The sequence below is a fragment of the Diplodia seriata genome, assembly GCF_021436955.1.
Source record: "Diplodia seriata strain FDS-637 chromosome Unknown scaffold_13, whole genome shotgun sequence".
Lineage (NCBI taxonomy): Eukaryota > Fungi > Ascomycota > Dothideomycetes > Botryosphaeriales > Botryosphaeriaceae > Diplodia > Diplodia seriata.
Window position 1 is genome coordinate 474,148 of NW_027117320.1, and position 19,770 is coordinate 493,917.

The window sequence follows — 19,770 nt, forward strand, 5'->3', positions numbered from 1 at the left end:
TCGTGCAACATCGTCAAAGTATAAAAAGAGCTGCAAAAACCGCGCGCGACATCTCCACAGCCAAATCGCATCAACTACGCGCTATCGCCATCGCCGTGCTTGACGACGACCTTGACGACGTTGGAGTGCTTGTCGAGGGCGACGGTGCGCTTCTGCAGGCTGGCCTTGGTGGGGTTCTTGGCGTGGAAGATGTCGTCGAGCTCCTCGAGCGTGCGGTTCTTGGTCTCGGGGATGAAGAAGTAGATGAGGGCGGCCTGGACGGCGTCCCACACGACGAAGATGATGTACGTGTGCCAGCCGATGCGCTCCATGGACACGGGCCACGCGAACTGGTTGAGGAGCATGGCTGCATTGCGAAAATGTCAGAAAGAGGGGGGAAGAAAGGAAGGGTGACAAAAAAAACTTACCGGCGTTGAGCGAGAAACTCGAAAAAGCCATGCCCTTTGCGCGCATCTCGAAGCTGAGCACCTCGACGGGGTACAGGGCCTGCAGCGGCGTGATGCCGAAGGAGAAGACGGCGCCGAACAGGAAGATCATGGCCGTGGCCGCCTTGGACGCGTCGGCGGCGACGCCCGTCGCGGGCAGCGCGTTGCCGTCGCCGTCCAGCACCTTGTGCGCGTCGTACACCGACGTCGCCACCGTCATGCCCACCCACACCACCGAGCAGCCGATCATGGAGAAGAGGAGAAGCGGCCGCCGCCCGATCTTGTCGACGAACATGGCGCCGCACACGGCGATGAGGAACTGCTCGCACGAGTAGAACAGGTTGATGTTGGCCTTGCTGATCTGCGTGTCGTAGCCCGCGGAGCTGAGGAGGGACGCCATGTAGTAGGACAAGACGGCTGTTGGGGACGTGTGTTAGTGGTGGCAAGGAAGCGTTGGGGATGAGATGGGAGGAAGTGCTGCACTGACCGTTGCCGGCCCACTGGCCAAAGACGGAGATGGCAATGTTGCAGGCCATGCGGTAACGGGAGGCGGCCGTCTTGAACAGGGCGCTGTAGTCCCACCAGCGCTTGTCGGAGCCGTCCAGCTCGAGGTACTCCTCGTACTCGCGCAGCTGCATGGTGACCCAGATGCTCTCGGCGTTGCCGTTGCCGTGGTACTTGGCCAGCACGCGGCGGCACTCGTCGCGCTTGCCGTGCACGTACAGCCACCGCGGCGACTCGGGCAGGAACCACACGAAGAGCACGATGATGCCCGAGAAGAGCAGCTGCAGCCAGACGGGGATGACCCAGGCGTGCGCGGCCGAGCTGTCGAGCGAGCCGCGCACGGCGCCCGCGGCCAGGATGGAGCCGGTGAACCAGAAGGTGTTGTACAGGGCGGTGACGACTGCCGAGAGTCAGTTTAGAGTTGGAGCTGGGGGACAGGGACAGGGACAGTGCTCACCTCCGCGGTAGGCCGGGTGGGTGACCTCGACGACGAACATGGGGCCGGCGGCGGTGGCGATGGAGACGCCGAAGCCGAGCACGAAGCGGCCGGCCTCGAACTGGCCGATGCTGGCCGTGTAGTAGGTGGTGGCGTTGATGATGGTGCCGACGACGATGAGCAGGGCGCCGATGAGCATGCCGCCCTTGCGGCCGAACGAGTCGATGGCGGGGCCGACGAAGGGCAGGGCGACGACGGAGCCGATCTGGTACATGGCGGTCACGATGCCGGCCCAGATGCCGTCCTCGCGGCCGCCGAAGAAGGCCTTGAAGTCGTCGCTGGCGAGCAGCCCGTTCAGCAGCGAGCCGTCGTAGCCGTTCATGGTCGAGCAGCAGAAGCCGACCAGGCAGCAGCAGTACAGCACGATGCTGGGCCCGCTGAACGGCCGCGGCGGCTCCTTGAGCAGGGCCTCGTTGTAGGCCTCGTTGCCGCTGATTTCCTTGACGGCGGCGACATTGCTCTTTTCGTCGAGCTGGGCCGAGTTAGCACGCGTCCGGGCATTCCAGGCGGAGCGATGGTACCTCGAGCTCGTTGTGGATGGTGGTGACGTCCTTGGAGTAGTTCTCCATGTCTGGGGGCTGGGTGGGTCTTTGGATGGCCGGGACTCGGGGAGGAAATGTGGAATATATGTACGGAGCAGCAGCATCGGGCGCCAAGCAGCTTGGTGGGCTGCAGGTCAGCTCACGGCAAGGAGTCGAGGTGTGGCGTGGACCCCAGAGTAGGCCTAGCCGGCTGCCGTGCCGTGACACTGGCTCGTGGTGAGACGACAGTTCGGGTAAAGACTAATCGCAAGCATCGCGGAGACGCAGCGTCCGACTCGACGCTCCCCACGGGGTCCGCCCGTGCCTCAATCTGGACCGCGGAGCCCGCAGCCCGACTAATTCGCTCGTCGGCGCCCGTGCTGATCTCAGGGAATCCCATCTGCACGTCGCTTGCACTCCCCACGGGGCTCCCGGTGCTGCATGGAACCGGACTAGAACCCAATCCTTTGCCGCAATTTGCCGCCAACGAGAGGGTGCGGCACAGCAGAACACCACCTCACCTCTCGACTTCGCACCGCAGTCAAATCGCTGCTGGAGATGTTTCACCAGAAGCACACGGACATTTTGCCAAATTGCCCACCCTGCGCCCCGGGTCCGCCGTTTTCTTCGCGGTAGATTGTTCCATGAGAGAAATCATGAAACGGACAACAGCTTTCCACCTCTTTTGCCATCCTATCGGATCCTTCGACCCTGCCTGGATGCGGCGAGTGACAGAGTAAAAATACCCCCCTCCTACAGGAGTGTCGGCCAGAAATCCCGACGGAAGCCCCGCCCCAAATGCGCCCAGATGCGCCTCCTGCCCGGGTGCGGCGTCCGACCAAGAAAAGCTTTTCATCAGGCCCATGCCCGCCCATTTCATCGCGTGCCTCCCGTTGAGTAGTGGGAAGGAAAGGGGACTAGCCGCATCCAACGTCCGGGACGAGACGCACCGCATCCTGCGACACGACACCGAAGGAACGATGGCCAGGAAAACGATGCGGGCGCCACGAGCCTCAACGTGCATCCGAGAATGTGCGCCACGTGCCAGCGGGCTTGTTGCTTTTTTTTTTTTTCCTTTTTCTTTGTGGACCTTCGCGTGTGCGCGCGCGCCCGGTGGCTTGATGGCTTGATGGCTCCCCTCGTTTTGTGTCACGTTGTCTCTCTCACTCCATCTCTCCCCCTCTCTCTCTGTCCTTCTGCACGCGCTCTCTAGTGCTGCCGTATTCCTCTCTTTCTTGCCTCTCACCACCGAACACGTTCCATGGTCGGTGGCTTTCCCCCTGTCGCGCGCCGCCCCCTCAATTCGTGTGTTACCGTGGCTGGCTCTGATCGATCGCTCGTTCGGATCCGCTCATTGACGACGTGATAGAAGCGAGGAGGAAGCTCACGTGTCGACTCCAGGCGCCGGGTGGGTGCTCCTTTTTGTTTTGTTACTCGTTCCTTTGGCAATCCTTCGGTCCGGGCGTGAGCAGAGTACGATCGTCTGCCTGCCCGTCTTTCCCGTCCCTATATCGTCTCGACCTTGGTCAAGCGGCGGACGGTCCTCATGTAGGTGAGTGTGGATCCGATGCATCCGCTTTTCTCTTCGACCGGGATTGGATAGTGAAGCGGGATAATACCATGGACGCGCGCGTATGCAATGCAGACTCCCGGCAAGTAAGGTACTATTGGCACCTGCAGCAGCCTTTTATCGAAGATGAAGCTTGCTTTTTTCTTCCCCCAGCTCCCCGTTTAAGCTACCGCCTCTTCCCTGACCACGGTTTCCCCTCTTTCCTTTCTTTTTCTTTTTCTTTTCCTGTGTACCATCTGCCCCGCAGCCACACAACGACGGGAAAAAGCAAGGTCGTTAATCACAGAAGCTTCGACGGTGAGCTTCTTTTTCCGGCCTACCCGCACCAGAATTCTCCGCATACACGGTGCTCGTGCAACGGAAGAAATGTCCATCTCATGGCTGGAATAGCAGCTACAGCACACCAGGCTGGCTACATTGTACAGCCACACTTGGACTGTTTCGTACATTTGCTCCAGGGAAGGGTGGTCCTTTGACCTGTTGCTATGCGGCTGATGTGATGTACTGCAGATGACTTATGACGGGGCTTGGATGGTTGTTACTCCTCCAACGAGTTGTTCAGTGTCTAAACCTACACATCACTGATATACGGTATTCCGTCATCGTTCCTTCCATCGACCACAACCGGCCCGCCACAGTACGAGTCACATCGCGTCCATGTCGCCAACCCATCAGCAGTCCGGCATCTCCCCTCTCTCTCTCCCCCCTCACACCGCCCCCTCCTCCCCCCTCCTCCTCAACTCCACCATCAACGGCGGATTCGCCAACGTAAACGAATCCTGACACCCCCCATCAAACGCCTCCGCGCTCTGCCCCTGCGCCAAGCGCAAATCGAACCGCATCACGACATTCGCCACCACCCCCCGCATCTCCATGTACGCCAGCTGCTTCCCGGGACACGCATGCGCGCCGCGCGTAAACGGGATAAACGGCGTCGTCTCACTCCCCGTTAGATCCACCCCCTCGAACCTTTCCGGCCGGAACGCGTCCGCATCCTCCCCCCACCGCCGCGCGTCCCGGTGCAGCGTCCACGGCGGCACGGACACGACGACGCCCCCCGGGATGTACGTGCCGTCGTCCGGCAATGTGATGCCCGCTGCAGGCGTCTCGCGCACGAGCCCCTCGATCGCGGGGGGTTTGAGCCGCAGGGTTTCGTTGATCACGTGGTCGAGGAGGCGGACGGTGGCGAGGGAGCGGAGGGAGAGGTCGGGGAGGGCGGCGACCTGGGCGCGGAGCGTGGCGAGGGTGGTGGCGGATTGCGAGAGGTAGAAGAGCGCGTTGGTGATGGCGGAGGCCGCCGTGTCGCTGCCGGCGAGGATGAGCAGGATCGAGTCGTTTTCGATGGAGCGCTGCGTTTGGCGGCGCTGCTGCTGCTTGTTGTTGTTGTTGTTGTCTGTGGTGGTGGCGGCGGCGTCGCTCTGGGACTTGATGATCCAGCTGGAGATGTCGGTGGGGGTGTCGGTGGCCGGGTTGAAGTTCTGGTTTTGGGTGTCAGGAGGTTGGACGGGACGGGACTACTGCGTGTGTGTGTGTGTAGGTGGGGTTTTCTCTCACCTTTTGCTTCAGCCGCATCGTGTCGTGGCACCACTGGAAGAATATGGCCATCTCGCCAATCAGGCCGATCTGGCTGATCATCTTGAAGAACCACGGGACCGGGCCGAAGATGCCGTACATCTTCATCGTGGCTCGCAGCGCTTCGACGGACGTGGCCTTGCCCTCTATCGTGACCGTGCCCTTTCCGCCCTTGACCATGCCGAATTCCTGGTTGTAGGCAACCCGGCCCATGACGTCGAACGCGAAGAAGCTGATCCAGTCGGTCAGGTTGATCGTGGTTCCCGCCCGGGCTTCGAAAGCTTGAACGAGGTCGTCGATCACCTCCTGAACGCGGGGCTCGTAGTCGGCAAGGGCTGGGAAAACGTTAGACAACGTTCGAATATCGAAAAGCATTGGCCTGATATGAGCTCCATCTTGGCATGAGGCATCCATCCTGTCGATAAAGATGACTTCTTCACCGCAAAATGGAACTGGCTCTGGACGACCGCATGCTATCGTGCACTGGGGGGAAAGTGGGGGAGCTACTTGCCTTTGCTGCTGAACCCTCTGTCAAGGATCCTTCTCCTCCAGGAGTGAAGGGCGGGGTCGGTGATAAGTAGAACCTGTCTGTCTTCCTCGGCTTCGGGGGAATAATGATACCACGTGCCCCTTCTGCATTGCGCTTTGGCTCCATACAGGAGGGGAATCGCCGAGGGGTTGAGGATGGAAAGCTCGCGCGCCCCGATCCTGACGTAATCGCCATACTGCTTGTGAAGACTGTCTATCTTACGGAACATACGAGCATCGGATTTGACCGCTGCGTGCAGCCGGTAGAATGAAGTCAACACGCCCTGCCACGGACCTTTGAATTTGCGGAGAGGGGAAAAGAACAGACGGTAGACGGCGGTGCTACCAAAGAAGCCGAAGAGGAAAGTTGCCGCAAATGTAAGGACCAGGCGAGTGGTTGTCAGGAAATCGTAACTGCGGATGAGCCAGAGGAAGAGTAGAGACAAAGTCAAGTTCCACAGGCCGAGAAGGCGCCATCCATAGTCGTCCAGGCGGAGGTTGAAAACCGATAGATAGAAAGCCGAACCGAGCACTGCCGAAGCCAAAGGCAGTGACAGCGCAAGAGGCGCTTCAACTGGAGAAGACATGTTGGCGAGGAATTGCGGAGTACGCTCCAGATCTCAATTGATGGACGGTGGACATGGGGCATTTATACGGTCAAGATCATACGAGTGCGAAGACTTAGCAATCCTTCGCCTGCTTGGGTGCGGGCATGAGTACAACTGCGGTAAGGTCATATGCCGGCGCTAAGGCCGTGTGAGTAATGTTTTTCAGTGAAGAAGGGTACATTTTTGGCCCCCATTCGAACACGATAGCAGATAAGCACGGATCAAGTCAAGTCTCGAACAGCAAGCCTTGTTTTTGTCAGCGCTAGCCGCAGAAAAGGCAGCCGCCCCGGGACCATTGACAGACCCTGAAACTCTTACCTTACTGACCTTTTCCGCTTCCGCCGGCGCGAGACGATCTACTGGTTACTGGGTGACAATCTTTCAAACATGCAATTGGACGGGCTACCGCGTTAGCTGAATGATACCATATTTAGCCTGAGCGAGTGTGGGCCTCGGCCTGAAACGCCGAATGGATCCATTGCTCGCTTCCATCTCTGATACAGGCGTCCAGCCGTATAGCGCTGCGTAGGATTCTGAACACAGACCACGTCCTGGTATTGAGACAGGCCTACGGGCAGTACGAGGAGCTATACAGGATTCCGTTCGGGAGTCGAAATGACATGCTACGTCTAAGAGGGCTGGTACTGTTCCACCGAGTCCTAACGAGCACTGATTGAATGATTGGGGAGTTGAAATAAAGTTTGGGCAATGACCAGGCGGAGAAGCTCACTGGGCAGGATTAGGAAAAGTACGGCGTGTGCTATACACAAAAAAAATGGACAATGCTCCAATTGAGAACGGCCACAGAGCGATGAATGCGCCTGTGTTGTTACACCGAGTTATTTTCGTTATATCAGTACAACCCACCGACCCATACTTCATGCCCGCGCAACAACACCAGTCTTGGGCCTCTGCAGGTCACTCTGGTGATGCTCCAGGATCAAGTCCAACGCGCTCTTCTCCACAATCAGCCTGCCCATCTCCAACAGATTCTTGACGTCCACCTCCCGCCACGTCTTCGCGGCGCCATGCCTGCCCGCACTCTTGAGCGCGGTCCACAGCCGCATGCGCTCATCCTCGGTGATGACCAAGCTGCGGCCGGCGGCGTTGCCCCAGCCGTTGGCCTCGAAGACGGCGGCGAGGTACTTTGGGCTGTCGCTCTCCAGCTCCGCGGCGTCGTCGACGACGAGCAATTCGCCGCGGCGGTAGCGGTACGACAGGGCGGTGCGCCAGGCGAGGTCGTAGACCTTGCGCGGCAGGCCGGTGGCGAAGTCGCGCGGGTGCGGGCCGTGGGCGACGCCGCCGCCGCGCAGCATCGGGCTCTTCTTGTCGCCCAGCCGCGCGGCGCCCATGCCCTTCTGCGGCCGGATCTTGCGCCCGCTGCCGTGCACGTCGCCCCGCCACTTGGTCGACGCCGTGCCCTGCCGCGTCGCGTCCCCCTCGTGGACCACCGCCCGGTGCAGGATGTCGCGCCGCAGCGGCAGCAGCAGGTGCGACGACGGGTACGCCACGAAGCGCAGCGGCTCCATGGTCGGGAAGCGGTAGATGGTCGTCGGCACCGTGGGCGGGCGGATGTGCTCGGGGATCGGCGGCGAGTAGAGGTTGGGGTTTGCGGCGGGGATGGTGGAGGTGCTCGTGGTGATGGATGCGGTCGCAGCGGTGATGATGGACGACGGGGTCGCGGCGGCGGCGGTAGGGGAGGCTTCCAGCGGGGCTTCGGTTGCCATTGAGCGTGTTATCGAGGGAGTGGCCTGCGGTGTCGACGGTTAGCTTGTGCGGAGAGCTGTGTCGGCGGTGTTGGCGGCATACGGCATTGCGGAAGCGCTGCAGGCTGCTCCGGGTGGCGGAATTGACGAGGCCCCTCATGGAGCCGGTTGCCCCTCTGGTTGCCATGGCGGGAATGGGGGCTTGAAGGTGCGGCTGGGTGGTGTTGGACGGCGCGGAGGTTCTTGGGGAAATCTTCCCGCCGCGATTTTGGACCGTCCGTGCGCGGGTTCGAGTTTCTCGCTGATGCAACTGCTAACTCAACCTTTTCCCCGCCACTACACCTATACATACCTTCAGTCTGCCGTCAATTTCTCGGTCGGCTGTACTACTTTTCCAGTCTTTGACCACCTCCGCCAAAGCTTCCGCATTTCGTATATAAATTTATACCCGTACAAACTCGCCGCAGAGCAAGTGAGTTCCGGCTCGCATCTGGCGCAGACTGCGCGCCGACGAGAAATTTGCTAACCTCGCTCGTTTCTTTGCACAGCAATGAACAGCTCCGAGGAGGTCGACCTCTATGGTGAGTCTCAGATCCTCCCACTTCACAAATTTAAACTAACATGCGTGCAAAGAGGTCCTTGGCGTCGAGCGCGGCGCAAGCAAGGCCGAAGTCAAGAAAGCCTACCACAAGGTACGAAACGACATACACGAGGAGGAGGAGGACGAGGAGCCCGCTCGCAGCTAAACTCTCCCTTTTTTCCCACCTCGCGAACAGGCCGCATTATCCTCGCACCCCGACAAGGTCCCCGCGGACGAGCGCGAGGAAGCCGAGGTCCGCTTCAAGGCCGTCTCGCAAGCCTACGAGATCCTGTTCGACGACGAGAAGCGCGAGGTGTACGACACGCACGGCATGTCGGCCTTTGACGGCAGCCGGCCCGGTCCGGGCGGCATGGGCGGCGGCGACGTGGACCTGGACGACCTGCTGTCGCAGATGTTCGGCATGGGCGGCGGCATGGGCGGCGGCATGCCCGGCATGGGTGGAATGGGCGGCGGCGGAGCGGGCCCGCGCCGGCCGCGCAAGGGCAAGGACGAGGTGCAGGAGTACGAGGTCACGCTGGAGGAGCTGTACAAGGGCAAGACGACGCGCTTCGCGAGCACCAAGAACGTCATCTGCGAGACGTGCAAGGGCTCGGGCGGGAAGGACAAGGCGAAGCCGCACGACTGCTCCGTGTGCGCCGGCCAAGGTTTGTTCTTCTGCCTTCCAGCCGCGGGTTCCACGGCCTTGACTGACACCACCATCTCCAGGCTCGACGCTCCGGATCCAGACCATCGGCGGCATGCTCAGCCAAGTCACGACGCAGTGCGCCAACTGCAGCGGCTCGGGCAAGGTGTTCAAGGACAAGGAAAAGTGCAAGAAGTGCCGGGGCAAGCGCGTCGTCGAGAAGCGCAAGATCCTCGAGCTGTACATCCCGCGCGGCGCGCGCGAGGGCGAGCGCATCGTGCTCGCCGGCGAGGCCGACCAGCAGCCCGACCAGGAGCCCGGCGACATCGTCTTCGAGCTCGTCGAGAAGGAGCACCCCGTCTTCCGCCGCGCCGGCGCCGACCTGGCCGCCGACCTGCACGTCACCCTCGCCGAGGCCCTGACCGGCTTCCACCGCGTCGTCGTCGCCCACCTGGACGGCCGCGGCATCGCCCTCGACGTCAAGCAGCCCCAGGGCAAGATCCTGCGCCCCGGCGAGGTCTTCAAGGTGCCCGGCGAGGGCATGCCCGTCAAGAAGAGCGACGCTCGCGGCGATCTGTACCTCGTCGTGCACATCAAGTTCCCCGAGGACGGCTACATTCAGGACGAGGCCGCAATCAAGAAGATCAGGGAGCTGCTCCCCGGACCCGAGCCCGAGGTCAAGGCTGACGACGTCGAGGACGTCGAGTTCGAGGCTGATGTGGATCTGGATGACTTTGGAGCCAACTCGGACGATCCGCGTGCCGCGAACGCGTGGGAGGATGATGACGATGACATGGAAGGTGGTCCTCAGTGCGCTACGCAGTAAATACCTGGTATCAACACATATCAATGGTCTCTACCTAGCAGAGTGGAGGGCCGCGGAATGAGTAAAAGTTGCATGGGAGAGGCGTTGGCGGTTCTGGACGGATTACCTAGATTTCCCGGTTTGTTGTGGTTTAAAAACGGTTCAGTCATGCCGAATGCTCGAGGTTTGGGTTACAGAGAGGTTTCTTGTTAAGAGGGCGAGCGCGGTTATTGATTCTCTACACTCAGCATTGTGTATGGTACATGGAATTTCCGTTCGTACTGCCAGGCTGACTATTCTATGATGGCCTTGAGCTTGATGGGTTGCTGTTTTAATAAGAATACTTGTTTTGGAAGTACCGGGACGAGTTGCCATGCCCATTGCCAATGTCCTCCAAGATACCCAACGTAAACATGCCGCTCTCCTTTCTTTTTCCCTTGGACACGACCGGCCATTCACTGTACCGGGGGATAAAACATGGGAATCCATTGGGTTGGATTTTGCAAAAGTGAAAGTACCGGTCGCGGATGTCGCACAGGGCCTGCTTTATCTGGAGCGAGTTCCCAGCCGTCCCCATCGAATCCAGCCTTTTAAGATCCCGCAGAATCTTACGACCGAAGAGGTCCGTGTCGTTCCACCAGACGAAGTCATCGATGTTGACGTGGTAGTACTTCTCGCGCCTCGCATACTCGTGGATTTCCCACACGAGCTGGTCGGCCGTCATGGTCGACTGCAGGGCGAACACGGCCTGCTCGACAACGTCAAGCCATGGAGTCATCGGTTTCTCGCGGCCGGGTGCTCTGCTCTTGCATGCCATCATTGCCATCCGCTCCTCTGCCCTGAGCTGCTTGGAAATGTCGACGAAGCTGAACTCCCAGTCGGACTCGACCAGATCGCGGATCTCCTCCATGTTCTTCTCGTCGGCGGCGTTTCGGTTCTCGAGGAGGTGGTCGCCGTAGTCTTGGTAGTATCGGTATTCCACCAACGCGTGGGCGCAGGCCGTCAGTTGGTCGACCGGCCCTTTCTGTCTGCGGACTCCCTGCCAGCGGGGGCGCGCGGAACACATGCCGATGGAGCTGTGTCGTGCTGTCGGAAGTATCTCTTTTGTCGGCCGTAGAAACTTGAGGGTAACTCTTTTTATCCTCGAAAAGGATGAGAGCATGTTCAAGAAACTTTGCGGAAGGTGTCGTTTGTTGTAAGTTTTTTAAGCGTGTATATCAGATCGAGATGTTGAACTATTATACGGCATTTGGCTGGACCGCTGGACCGTGGTACTTCATCCCGTTGTTGATGGCAGCCAAAAACCAAACGTGGTCAGAACTCGAACGCTGAAAAGTTACAAGCGGCCTAGGATCCTCTGTTTACCTATAATTCAAGCTGACTGCCTTGTAGTGGTCTTGACCTTCATAAGTTGTTGCATTAATACGAGCTGCGAATTAATTGGAGCGGTTCGAAGAATAAATACCACAGCCTATGGTTTACCACATGTTCTTGCCTCAAGGAAACGAAATTCCAGTACAGATTCGCTTGAACTCCTCTTGCTGTTAGACGCGATGAATTTGATATCTCGTCATCGAACCCGAAAAAAAACCACCAGCACCCGTACCGAAAACCCCAAGCCCAACGCATCCCCAACCGCCACCACCACCACCACCACGCCGCCCGCCCGCCCCGCAAACTCACCCCCAATTCGACTGCGTATTGATCCTCTCCGCCTCCTCCCTCTTGTACTTCATCCAGCGGTCGACGAGCTCCTTGTTCTCGCGCTCGAGCTCCTCGCTGCGCTGCTCGGCCATGTTGAGCTGCAGGTTGACGCTGACGAGCTCGTCCTGGACCTCCTCGACGAGCCGGTTCTTGCCCTTGATCTCGCTCTCGCGGTCGCGCAGCTTGCGCTCCAGCTGGGCGCGCGCGGCGCGCAGGTCCGCCAGCCCGCGCTCGTCGCGCGCCGCCCGCGCGCGCAGCGAAGCCAGCGCGTCCGTCGCCCCCGCCAGTGCCGTCTGCAGCGAGGCCCGCGACGTCTGCGTCGCCGCCAGGTCGGCGCGGAGACGCGAGACGGCTCCGACCCCTCCTCCGCTTCCGCCGCCGCCGGCTCCTCCGTCGCTCGGGTCGGGGTCGGAGGGGGAGGCGGCTGGGCTGGACCGCCCGAAGCGCGAGGGGCTGGGTTTGTTCTTTGTCGCTTGCGGCTGCGGGGATGCGGCGGTCGGGGTCGGGGGTGGTTGTGCGGCGGTGGAGCGCTCGGCTTCGAGGCGAGCGGTGCGGTCGGCGAGCTTGGTGTCTGTGCAGGGCGGAAGACGTTAAACGTGGATTTTTAAAGGGGGGTGGGGGGAGACGGGAAGAAGGGCTCGCGGGAACAGGAGACGTACAGGCGTTGATGTGGGCCTCTTGGGCTTTCTCGCGGAGGTCGCGGGCGCGCAGGGCGGTGGCGTAGTCGGACAGCCAGGCGGGCGACGTCATGGTGGGTGGTGGTGCGGTTTGAGGCAGTGGTAGTGGGCGCTGCGGCGCGGCATGAATGATGCGGTGGGATGGATGGTGGGGTGCGAGCAAGCAGCAGCGGCGGCAGCAGCAGGCTGGGCTGGAGGTAGTGTGAGGTCGTGTCGTGGTGGGGTTCTGATGCGCGCGTTGCTGCAGCGCGGCGGACGCGTCTTCCCGCCGGAGTTTTCCCAAGCTGCTGCTTGACAACGGCACTGAAGCTTCATCGGTCACTCGCAATCGCTCGTCGCAGACGCACAAGCCATGACGCTGTTGCTGTCTTTGGCGTCACGGCGCGCCAATTTTGTTTGCACGTCATGCAGCCTGCGGTTGTCGCGCGCAGCCGTTAGACAGCAGTCGAACCACGCGGCACCCAAGAAGCCGCCGAAGAAGACGGCGTTGCCAGAGGGGCCCGCAAGGACGCGCTTCGCACCTTCGCCAACCGGCTACTTGCACTTGGGCTCCCTGCGGACGGCGCTTTTCAACTATCTCCTTGCCAAGCGAACCGGCGGCCAATTCCTGCTGAGAATAGAGGATACAGATCAGGTGTGTTGAAGCAAGGCGCTGCCGTTCCGAGACAGCAATTGGCTTACGGGAGAAGAAAAGAACCGTTTCGGATGCCGAGGCACGGCTGCTGGATGACTTGAAGTGGGCGGGCCTGCAGTGGGACGAGGGTGAGTGTTGTGGTCTGCCCGGATGCAAAAGGCAGCACACTTACAGCAATAGGTCCTGAGGTCGGAGGTCCGTACGGGCCTTACCGGCAATCCGAAAGGACAAAGCTCTATCAAGACCATGCGACCAAGCTGCTCGAGACCGGCCACGCCTACCGTTGCTTCTGCACGCCAGAGAGACTGAACGACCTCGCTCAGCACCGCGCCCAGCTGGGCCTACCAACCGACTATGACCGCAAGTGTGCGCATATACCAAAGGAAGAAGCAGAAGATAGGGCTGCCAAGGGCGAGTCACACGTCGTACGCCTTCTCGTTCCGGACAACTACCCCGCCTTCTTCGACCTCGTCTACGGCATGGTGGGAAAGGCCGGAAAGGGCACGAAACCAGCGACCAAGAAGGTCGACGACGCGTACGACGACCCCATTGTGCTGAAGTCGGATGGCCTACCTACGTACCACTTGGCCAACGTCGTCGATGACCATCATATGAAAATCACGCACGTCATCAGAGGCACCGAGTGGCTGCCGTCTACCCCGAGACATGTGGCAATGTACAACGCCTTTGGATGGCAGCCGCCAGCCTTTGCCCATGTCGGTCTGCTTGTGGACGAGGTGGGGAACAAGCTGAGCAAGAGGAACATGGACATTGACGTTGCCTACTATCAAAAGAATGGCTACCTGCCCGAAGTGGTCAACAATTTTGTTGCTCTTCTGGGCTGGTCGCACCGGAACCGGAGTGACGTGATGTCCATGCAAGAACTGATCGATAGCGTAAGCCGTCTCGTCTGGATCATATCACCTCAACGATGCTGACCCTACGTCTAGTTCACGATCAAATTCACAAAGGGAAACACCACTGTCACGGAGGATAAGCTGCATTATCTGCAACACCAGCACCTGCTTCGACGCATGGTCCCCGGCGATGCTGTTTTCGACAAGACAGTAGATCAGCTAGTGTCCATGCTGAAAAGCGGGGATCCCATCTCGTGCGATCAACGTGTCCTCGACGGCCCCTCGTTGCGCGACTATGTTGCAGCAGTGCTTAGGATAGACGCCAAAAACTACGCGAAACCTTCCGACTTCCTGGCCGACCATGCCTATTTCTTCACAGACTTCACCACCTCCAAGAAATGCGAAGACTCTGACAGAGGGTTGCTGCTGCAGGTCTACACGACAGTGTTTGGAGAATGTGACTGGACGGCAGCGGCCTTGCACAAGTGTATTCCAGAAGCGGCGAATCTGATCGCGGCGGGGCGCCTGGAGTCGGACGGGGAAAGGGTCGCGAGGGAAAATCTGGAGGAGCAAATTCGAAGTTTGTTGGCCGAGGGAAAGTCGGAAGATGAGACGGCGGCGGCCTTGCACGAGCATATTGCTGAGGCGGGAGAAAAGATCGTGGAGGCAGGTCCACCGCCGAACCAGGACGAGGTGAGTGATTCCATGATAAAGGCGGCGAAGAAAGATATGTACAAGCATCTCCGGAATGCGTTGGCGGATGGAAAGCCAGGCCCCGGTATTGCGGACATGATGGAGGTGCTGGGTCGGAAGGAGTGTTTGCGTAGGATGGAACGCTACTGCGTACCCTCCCATCTATTGGACACATTTCTGTTAGTGTAGCTGGATACAATTAAGTGAGCTCAGACTACTCGGCTAGCTTCGCCATTGTGCACCTCAGATCACTTGCATCTTCACAGTCGAGATAGGTTTCGGTAATAATATGATTCTGTATACGTATGGAGCAAAAATGATCGTTTGGATTTCATTATTCCGAAGAGGGAGAGTTACACATTATCACCAGGATCCTCGTTGGGGAGGTCGGCCCTGGACGTCACATATTCCGGCTTTCCCATCTACCTTCCACTTTCCGCAAGAGATGCTCGCCAGAACAGCATCTCCTCTCTCTCTCTCTCCCACGTTTCCTTTTTTCGCTTTTATTCCCACTTCCCCTCGCATCCATCCCAAAACAAAAAACCCTCCCCCCCTTCCATTACCCACAGCCCCTCAGCCTCCCCCACCCAACCCTTCCCATTCCCTCACTCAACAGCCTACAGCGCAAGCCAAGCCAAGCCATTCACCCCCGACTAACCCCCCTATAATCCTGCACCTCAACAACCACACCCCCCTTCTCCAAATCCGCCACCCCCCCTCCTCCCCCTCCCTGCCTCCCATTTCCCACCCCCCACTCCCCAACAACGACCTCATGCTCGTGTGGTTCCACATCGTCCGGCCCCTCCCACACCCGCCGGTCGTCCTCCTCCCGCTTCTCCGCGTACAGCGCCTGCCGCTCCGCCCGGTTCGCCACCCGCTGCCGCCGCTTGACCACCCCCGCGTACAGCCCCGCCGCCACCAAGGACGCCCCCGCCGACGCCCCGACGATGATGCCGGCCCATGTGCCGATGGCCATGTAGGACGGCGTGGTGGTGGAGGTGGAAGAAGAGGTGGTGGACGGGTCCGAGCGCGGGAGGCGGAAGTGTGGCCACCCGCCGGGGCGGCGGCGGGGGGATGTGGCGGCGGTGGTTGTGGTGGTGTCGTCGGTGGAGGGGAGGGAGGACGGGGAGGGGGAGGGGGAGGAGGAGGGGGAGGTGGTGTCGTCGGTGCCGGTGCCCTTCAGCAGGCCGGCAGAGACCACGAAGGCGCCGACGTTGGTGTCGTCGGAGGAGGCGGAGGCGGAGCGGCGGCGCTTGCCCGTGGGCGGTTGGCCGCCGTTCCAGCCCCATGGTCGGCGGCGGCTGGCGGCTTTGATGGAGGCGGCGTTGGCGTTGGCTTTGGCTGCTGCGGGGGAGGGGGAGGCGTCGCTGCCGTCCGAGGCGGTGGTGGGAGTGGTGGTGGCCGTGGTGGTGGTGTTGTATGGGCCTGGAGATGAGATGGCGACGGGCGAGCGAGGGGTGTTGTCGTTGTTGTTGTTGTTGTCGCTTCCTGGCGGTCCGATGCGGCCTGTTTTGGCATGTGAGCGAGCTGTTTACTTTCGGGACGAGGCGTGGGCGTGTTTAGAGGTTGGGCATCATGGATGTGTTTTGTCTTCTTTCTTCCTCTCTTTCTTCACTTGAGGTTTCTTGACTGAGGGAAAGGGGGAATGGTCATTCGAGCTCTACTTACGTGTGTTGGCGCTGGGGTCGACGACGACGGCGGCGGACGCACTGCTCGCGATGGAGAGGGCGAGGAGGAGGACGGTTGCAGTCTTCATGATGAAGTGGGAGTTCAACAATGCAAAGGTTGCCACGGGACGGAAGCGCAGGATACAGCAAGGACGAGGTCACTCAAACATGCACAACAGACGGTGCTGCAGATCTCTCCAGCGCTATCGATACTGTCCCCAGATTGAAACGGTCCGGGGAAAGATTTGGAAATTGGCGGCGCGCGGGAAATGAGAGGGAGGGAGAAGGGGATGGTGGTGGAAAAAGGGAAAAGAAGAAAGCAGAAGTGGAACCCGGCCTCTTTGAGTGAGTGACTTTGGCAGTGGCAGCGTACAGCTAGCAATACGGTGAGGGAGCGTTGAGGGCGCAGAGGGGCGCAAGTGGACGGCGCTCTGGTCAAGGTGCACGCCCGCCTTTTGGGTGCGGATCAGGAGAACACCCCGCCCACCCTTTCACCGCGTTCACCGGCGCGCGGGATCAGCAGCTTTGATGTAATCGCGATTGCTTGCCGCCCCGCACAGCCGCGTCTAGGCTCCCAGAGAAAATCCCGCGTGCAGCTCTCGCCGTCGACTTGGGCGGGTGGTGATCGTTGCCGTTCAGGCAGCCTGGGCGGCCACGGTAGGCGAGTTTAAAATTGACCCAAAGCCCCGGCCGTGGGCTGATTGGCCGCGGCCGATCAGTGAAGACGAGAGGCGGGCGGCCCGGCGACCGTTTACGCGTGGAAGGACGTATAGAGACGATCGTATAGTCCTTGGAGTTTCACCCGGTGATCCTCTCGCATTGATGAACATGTGGCCGTCCAAACGTCCAAGAAAATCCCGGCTTCCCCGAGTCAGTGCCACGCGCTTGGGCCTGACTCGATCCGATTGCCGTTTTTGGCCCAGTCCAAAACTAGGGCCGACGTGGACGTGTGATGCCATCTCGAACGAAAGCCTCATACGAATTCCAAGCTTTCTCCCCATCGTAGTGTCGAACTAACACAGTAGCCTCAGCCATGCACCGCGCTACCATCTTGCATCTGGATCTCCCCATGTCGATCCCCCAGAGTTGCCGAGGCTGGCGTGCAAGAAAAAGGCAGACTATTTTAGGCCATTGATATTTAAGACGCACAGTGGGGTGCACTCCAACCATCACCTCAGCCCACGAAGCGAGATTTGAACAATATCAAGATGCGCCTCTCACCAATCACCCTCCTCTTTGCCGCCGCAGCCGCAGCCGCATCGCCGCCCCTCACCAAACGCATCGACATCATCACCGCCGACACGCTGATCCAAGACATCACCAACATCCACACCGGCGTCCTCGCCAACACGCGAGCGACGGAAGCCTACTCGGGCAGCGGCGGCCTCCTCACCTCGCTCATCCAAGGCGCCCCCGTGCTCGCCACCGTCGGCGCCATCCACGTCGCCAACCGCAAAGGCTTCGCCGACGCCAACCTCTCCCCGGCCATCTCCCAGCCCGACACCGCCCGCGTCTTCCAGCACACCCAAGACACCGTCGCCGTGTCGATCCCGGCGTCCGTGCAGGCGTTGAAGGCGAAGCGGACCGCGTTCGAGGCCGATGGCATGGGGGCCGTCGTGGTGGCGAGCTTGCGGCTGCTGTTGAACGATCACGATACGTTCAGTGCGGCCTTGACGGCGAAGGCGTATGTGGGGAACGAGACGTTGACGGCGCAGGGCGAGGCCATCGTGGATGGTATTCATGATGCCATCCAGAGCGGTATCGATGCTTTCAACTCCGCTTGATGGGATGGGATGGGAGGACGGGTGATGCCTCTTATGTCGATAAATCTCATCATCTTCACGGTATATCAATTCATTTGTTAGGCGACTGTCTTAGCTTGGAGGCATTTGTTGTGGTGTGAATAATTCGTGGAATATTTAGTGCTACGGAAAACTTTTCAACACAAGACGTGAGCAGCTACTGTTATAGTGCGAGACGGTTCAAGAGCAAATACATTCCTCGAATGTATCTCACCCTCTTACAACACTAACCAAACACACATCTCACCATTCAAACGTTTTCTATGCAAGTACAACGTTTCTGATCTAACGCCAAGCCAGTTTAGCATGTATAGAGGCGTGGCAGTGGACATCAGTGTTGGCATATTTTTGTGGACTGTAACTCCTTCACTTTTTTCTTGAATATCGGGAATGATGACCAGAAGGTCTCAGCTAGTCTCGATCCCAATCTGGCGCGTCTTGAAACAGGTTGAGAGGATGGATTATCTAATGAAGTCTGATGCAGTAGAGAAGTAGTCTGATAGTGTTGATATAACTGTGCCAGTTTGATGGCTCTACATGCCACGACGAATCTACCTACCATACATTTGGCGCCGTCCGAAGCCGGCATAGCCCGGAACATACCCATTCTGACCATAGCCGCCCTGGCCATAGCCGCCCTGACCATATCCGCCACCCAGGGCTTCCCTCTGCTGCTGCATCGCTTCCCTCTGCTGCCTAACTTTCTCGGCCTCAGCTTCCTCGGCCTTCTCAATTTCAGCCTGCTTCCTCCTCTCCTCCTCCTTGATCTTCCACCTCGAGACTTTAGGCTGATTCTGTTGCCCAGTGGCGCTCTCAGCTGGTTTCTCCTGTCCATCCTCCTGAATCTGTTTCTGTTTTCGCTTCAGCCTCTCCAGCTCCTTCTCCTCCAGCATCTGTTTCTGCTTCTGCTTCTCCTCCTGGATCTGCTTCTGCCTCTCTTTCAGGCCCTCCTTCGGGCCATCATAGAACAAGGTCATGATGGCTCCGAGCTCCCCTTCCGGCGCGGTCCTCTCCTTCGCGCCCGCAACCTCGGCCACAGTTTCCTTCACGCTCTGCAGCACATGTTCGGCCTCCTCAGGCGTCGCCTTCCGGCCCCTCTTCTTCGGGCCCATGACGACCTCGACGCGCCTGCCCTCCTCCAGGAACTCCTTCAGGCGCTTGAGCCAGTGCTGCAGGTCGTTGGCGCTGACGGCCCAGTTGAGCTCGATGGTCTTGGTCAGGTCGTCGATGGTCTTCCTGGTCCTCAGCCTGGCCTTTGCGCGCTCCTCCTCGCGCAGCGCGCTCTTGGACACGACCTTGCAGACGGGGAACGGGTGCTCCGACCCCTCGAGCGGCGGGCCGAGCTGCACCAGGTGGTTCGTGACGCGGTCCATGGCGGCGAGCACGTGGGTGAGCCGCTCGCCCGGCCGGAAGACGCCCTCCTCGTCGACGACGTTGACGTAGATGGACGCGATCTCCTCGTCGTACGGCGTCGTGCGCTCGACCGGCGGCCGGTACTTGGCCGCCGTGCGGCGCTGGCTGTGCGGGGAGAGGGCCGGGATGAAGATTGCCGGGGCCGCCGACGGCCGGAGGAGCGACGAGGCGGCGCGTGGCGTCGTTGTGGGCGCGACGGCGATGGTGGGTTGGATGAAGACGCGGAAGAGCGCTTGCGCCGTGGCGGAAATGTGCCGTGCGCGTGCCATCTTGCCCGGTTTCGATGAATTAGGGGTAGAATGCAGCCGATGGCGAAGCGAATTGATGCGTGCTTGAGAGCGTTGGGGAGATGGGTCGGTTGTGGT

At 59.9% G+C, this 19,770-nt stretch overlaps 9 protein-coding genes across 9 annotated transcripts; 3 read left to right on the plus strand and 6 right to left on the minus strand.

Annotated features, from left to right (window-relative positions):
• Positions 1-74: 74 nt before the first annotated feature.
• SLS55_010598 (uncharacterized protein) lies at positions 75-1,994 on the minus strand (the record flags this gene model as incomplete). Its single annotated transcript, XM_066781977.1, has 5 exons — positions 75-346; positions 408-842; positions 913-1,329; positions 1,387-1,897; positions 1,947-1,994. The coding sequence occupies 5 exons, from the start codon at positions 1,992-1,994 to the stop codon at positions 75-77; spliced, it is 1,683 nt and encodes a 560-aa protein (XP_066627789.1).
• A 2,229-nt stretch (positions 1,995-4,223) lies between these two features.
• On the minus strand, positions 4,224-6,203 carry SLS55_010599 (uncharacterized protein; the record flags this gene model as incomplete). Its single annotated transcript, XM_066781978.1, has 3 exons — positions 4,224-5,030; positions 5,071-5,467; positions 5,596-6,203. The coding sequence occupies 3 exons, from the start codon at positions 6,201-6,203 to the stop codon at positions 4,224-4,226; spliced, it is 1,812 nt and encodes a 603-aa protein (XP_066627790.1).
• An 899-nt stretch (positions 6,204-7,102) lies between these two features.
• On the minus strand, positions 7,103-8,117 carry yml6 (mitochondrial 54S ribosomal protein uL4m; the record flags this gene model as incomplete). Its single annotated transcript, XM_066781979.1, has 2 exons — positions 7,103-7,975; positions 8,034-8,117. The coding sequence occupies 2 exons, from the start codon at positions 8,115-8,117 to the stop codon at positions 7,103-7,105; spliced, it is 957 nt and encodes a 318-aa protein (XP_066627791.1).
• Positions 8,118-8,480: 363 nt separating this feature from the next.
• Positions 8,481-9,979, plus strand: XDJ1 (DnaJ-like protein xdj1; the record flags this gene model as incomplete). Its single annotated transcript, XM_066781980.1, has 4 exons — positions 8,481-8,511; positions 8,564-8,622; positions 8,707-9,175; positions 9,237-9,979. 4 exons carry the CDS (start codon positions 8,481-8,483, stop codon positions 9,977-9,979), a joined length of 1,302 nt encoding a protein of 433 aa, XP_066627792.1.
• A 310-nt stretch (positions 9,980-10,289) lies between these two features.
• SLS55_010602 (uncharacterized protein) lies at positions 10,290-11,024 on the minus strand (the record flags this gene model as incomplete). The annotated part of the gene is made up of 1 exon (XM_066781981.1): positions 10,290-11,024. The coding sequence occupies one exon, from the start codon at positions 11,022-11,024 to the stop codon at positions 10,290-10,292; it is 735 nt and encodes a 244-aa protein (XP_066627793.1).
• Positions 11,025-11,637: 613 nt separating this feature from the next.
• ATG16 (autophagy protein 16, interacts with Atg12p-Atg5p) lies at positions 11,638-12,412 on the minus strand (the record flags this gene model as incomplete). Its single annotated transcript, XM_066781982.1, has 2 exons — positions 11,638-12,233; positions 12,322-12,412. The coding sequence occupies 2 exons, from the start codon at positions 12,410-12,412 to the stop codon at positions 11,638-11,640; spliced, it is 687 nt and encodes a 228-aa protein (XP_066627794.1).
• Positions 12,413-12,691: 279 nt separating this feature from the next.
• Positions 12,692-14,712, plus strand: MSE1 (Glutamate--tRNA ligase mitochondrial; the record flags this gene model as incomplete). Its single annotated transcript, XM_066781983.1, has 5 exons — positions 12,692-12,699; positions 12,751-12,973; positions 13,029-13,101; positions 13,154-13,869; positions 13,924-14,712. 5 exons carry the CDS (start codon positions 12,692-12,694, stop codon positions 14,710-14,712), a joined length of 1,809 nt encoding a protein of 602 aa, XP_066627795.1.
• Positions 14,713-17,398: 2,686 nt separating this feature from the next.
• SLS55_010605 (uncharacterized protein) lies at positions 17,399-17,974 on the plus strand (the record flags this gene model as incomplete). Its single annotated transcript, XM_066781984.1, has 1 exon — positions 17,399-17,974. The coding sequence occupies one exon, from the start codon at positions 17,399-17,401 to the stop codon at positions 17,972-17,974; it is 576 nt and encodes a 191-aa protein (XP_066627796.1).
• Positions 17,975-18,543: 569 nt separating this feature from the next.
• Positions 18,544-19,674, minus strand: SLS55_010606 (uncharacterized protein; the record flags this gene model as incomplete). The annotated part of the gene is made up of 1 exon (XM_066781985.1): positions 18,544-19,674. The coding sequence occupies one exon, from the start codon at positions 19,672-19,674 to the stop codon at positions 18,544-18,546; it is 1,131 nt and encodes a 376-aa protein (XP_066627797.1).
• Positions 19,675-19,770: the final 96 nt, after the last annotated feature.